Genomic DNA, 2,233 nt, shown 5'->3' on the forward strand with positions numbered 1-2,233 from the left:
CTGAGCTTCTCATCACTCAACACCCCCAAGTCTCTTTCTGCAGGGCTGCTCTCAGTCCACTCTGCACCCAGCCTGCATTAGTGCCTGGCCTTGATGCCACCTGCATGCAGCACCCAGGACACGGCCACCATGCAGTGCCTACAGCACACAGTCACCAAAGCCAGGAGTCAGACAAGTGATGGACAGGCTGGAGGCAGAGAGATCACTGCACAAGGAACCAGAGCAAAGGCTGGAAATCACTTCCATCAAACATGCACATCAAGTGCCCAGTGCAAACCAAGCCCTGCACGGGAGAGGCAAGAGCACAGGTGCATGAGGCTGGCAGAGCTGTGAGGCACACAGCAGCCACTCACACCAGTGAGGTTGCCATGCAGCTCTGGAGGAGAGGCACAAAAGTGCCATGCACCCTGAGCACAGGCAGGACTGTGCCGCTGCACCTGGCCCCTGCTGCCGTCTGTGTTCTGCTCCTGGTTTGCCAAAGGACATCTCAGCCGTGGCTGAGGCCCTGCTGCCTGCCCACCCTGCAGCTTGCGGGGGGCTGCTGGGGTCAAAAGATGGACGCTGCCTTGCCAAGGCTGTCCCAGATGTCGCCAAGGAGACCGCAGCTGCCCTGTGACATCACAAAGAGGGGCTCTGCCTGCCAGGCTATAGAAGGGCTCCTGCCAGGGACACATGGCAGTGGGCACCAGTCTGGCATTGCCTTGACAGACTGCAGCCCGGGCCTCTGCCACGTCGCAGGGGCACCGTCAGTCCTGTCACTGGGCACGCACGAAGTCACTGGGGGGGCCACACTGTGGCCACAGCTTAGGAACTCAGAGCACTGCGGCACAGCAGAGACAGTGGCACGGAGCACAGCAGCATCTCCACCATGGCCGTGCTGATGTTGCTGCTGCTGCTGCTGCTGCTGCTGGGCCTGCTCTGGGTCATGCTGCCAGCAAAGCAGCGTCGGGTAGGTGACCTGTGCAGCACACTGCACCGCACCGGAGCTGGATGTGCGGTGGGCTGGGGTGGGCTGCTTTAGCCTGCTACGGCCCTGCCGCCTGCGGGGCTATGGCTGCCCCTGGGGCTAGCAGGAGAGCTTGAGCACAGGAGCTCCTGCAGGCCAGACACGGGGCGGCGGGGGCAAGGCACAGTGCCTCAGCCTCCCTCTGCAGTGCCTCAGCCTCCCCCTGCATCCCTCAGCCTCCCCCTGCATCCCTCAGCCTGCCTCTGCATTGCCTCAGCCTCCCCCTGCATCCCTCAGCCTCCCTCTGCATCCCTCAGCCTCCCCCTGCATCCCTCAGCCTCCCTCTGCATCCCTCAGCCTCCCCCTGCATCCCTCAGCCTCCCTCTGCATCCCTCAGCCTCCCTCTACATCCCTCAGCCTCCCCCTGCATCCCTCAGCCTCCCTCTGCATCCCTCAGCCTCCCCCTGCATCCCTCAGCCTCCCCCTGCATCCCTCAGCCTCCCTCTACATCCCTCAGCCTCCCCCTGCATCCCTCAGCCTCCCCCTGCATCCCTCAGCCTCCTCCTCGCCTTCTCTTGCAGACCAGCAGCCGGAGGCGCAGGCCCATGCGGGAGCGCAGAGTGCCGATGCGGGAGCACAGAGCCCCTCTGCGGCTGCCTGGCCCCGGGCAGCCAGCGGCAGCGCCACAGGCACCTGCGGCACTACGCTCGGCTCAGCCTCTCCTGGGGTCTCGGCCGCGGGGAGCAGCTGGGCCACCGGTAGCCGCCAGCATCTTCGGCGCTCTGCCGCCCGTGGCAGCTCTCCGGCCCGGGGCAGCCTGCGCCGGCAGCGCCAGGGGCTACCGACAGCAGCCGCACACAGCACTGCGGGGCAGCCCGGGAGGGGCCTCGCCCCTCTACGTGGAGAACGGGGACAGGGACAGGCAGAGGCGGCCACGGCTGCCCGTCCCCTTTGGCCGCAAGAAGGACTCCGGAGCACAGGTAGGGAGCCAGGGCTCAGCCCAGGCGCTGGCTCTGCGAGCAGGCTGCAGCCACCTGCAGGGTCAGTGCTGCCCTCGGGGCTGGCAGGGCCCAGGCACAGGAGCTCTGCAGCCTGCACACGGGGAGCCGGGGCAAGGCCCGCACTCACTCAGCCTCTCTCTTCTCCTCCTCTGGCAGCCTGGCTCCGGGACGGCAGCAGCGCGGCTGGCAGCTCGGGCAATGTTCGCAGACTGGCCCCCGGGAGCAGCTTGGCCACCGGTAGCCGCCAGCATCTTCCGCGCTCTGCCGCCCGTGCCAGAAGCAGCAG

At 66.6% G+C, this 2,233-nt stretch overlaps 1 protein-coding gene across 1 annotated transcript in view; it reads left to right on the forward strand.

Annotated features, from left to right (window-relative positions):
- The first annotated feature begins 868 nt into the window (after positions 1-868).
- LOC135179812 (uncharacterized) overlaps positions 869-2,233 on the forward strand; it is a 2,787-nt gene continuing 1,422 nt past the window's right edge. The window contains exons 1-3 of the mRNA XM_064151849.1: positions 869-949; positions 1,528-1,926; positions 2,104-2,233. The exon at positions 2,104-2,233 is cut by the window's right edge and continues 164 nt beyond it. Of these exons, the coding sequence (XP_064007919.1) occupies positions 869-949; positions 1,528-1,926; positions 2,104-2,233 (610 nt within the window). The remainder of the gene's footprint in view (positions 950-1,527; positions 1,927-2,103) is intronic.

This window comes from Pogoniulus pusillus, chromosome 11 (genome assembly GCF_015220805.1).
Source record: "Pogoniulus pusillus isolate bPogPus1 chromosome 11, bPogPus1.pri, whole genome shotgun sequence".
Lineage (NCBI taxonomy): Eukaryota > Metazoa > Chordata > Aves > Piciformes > Lybiidae > Pogoniulus > Pogoniulus pusillus.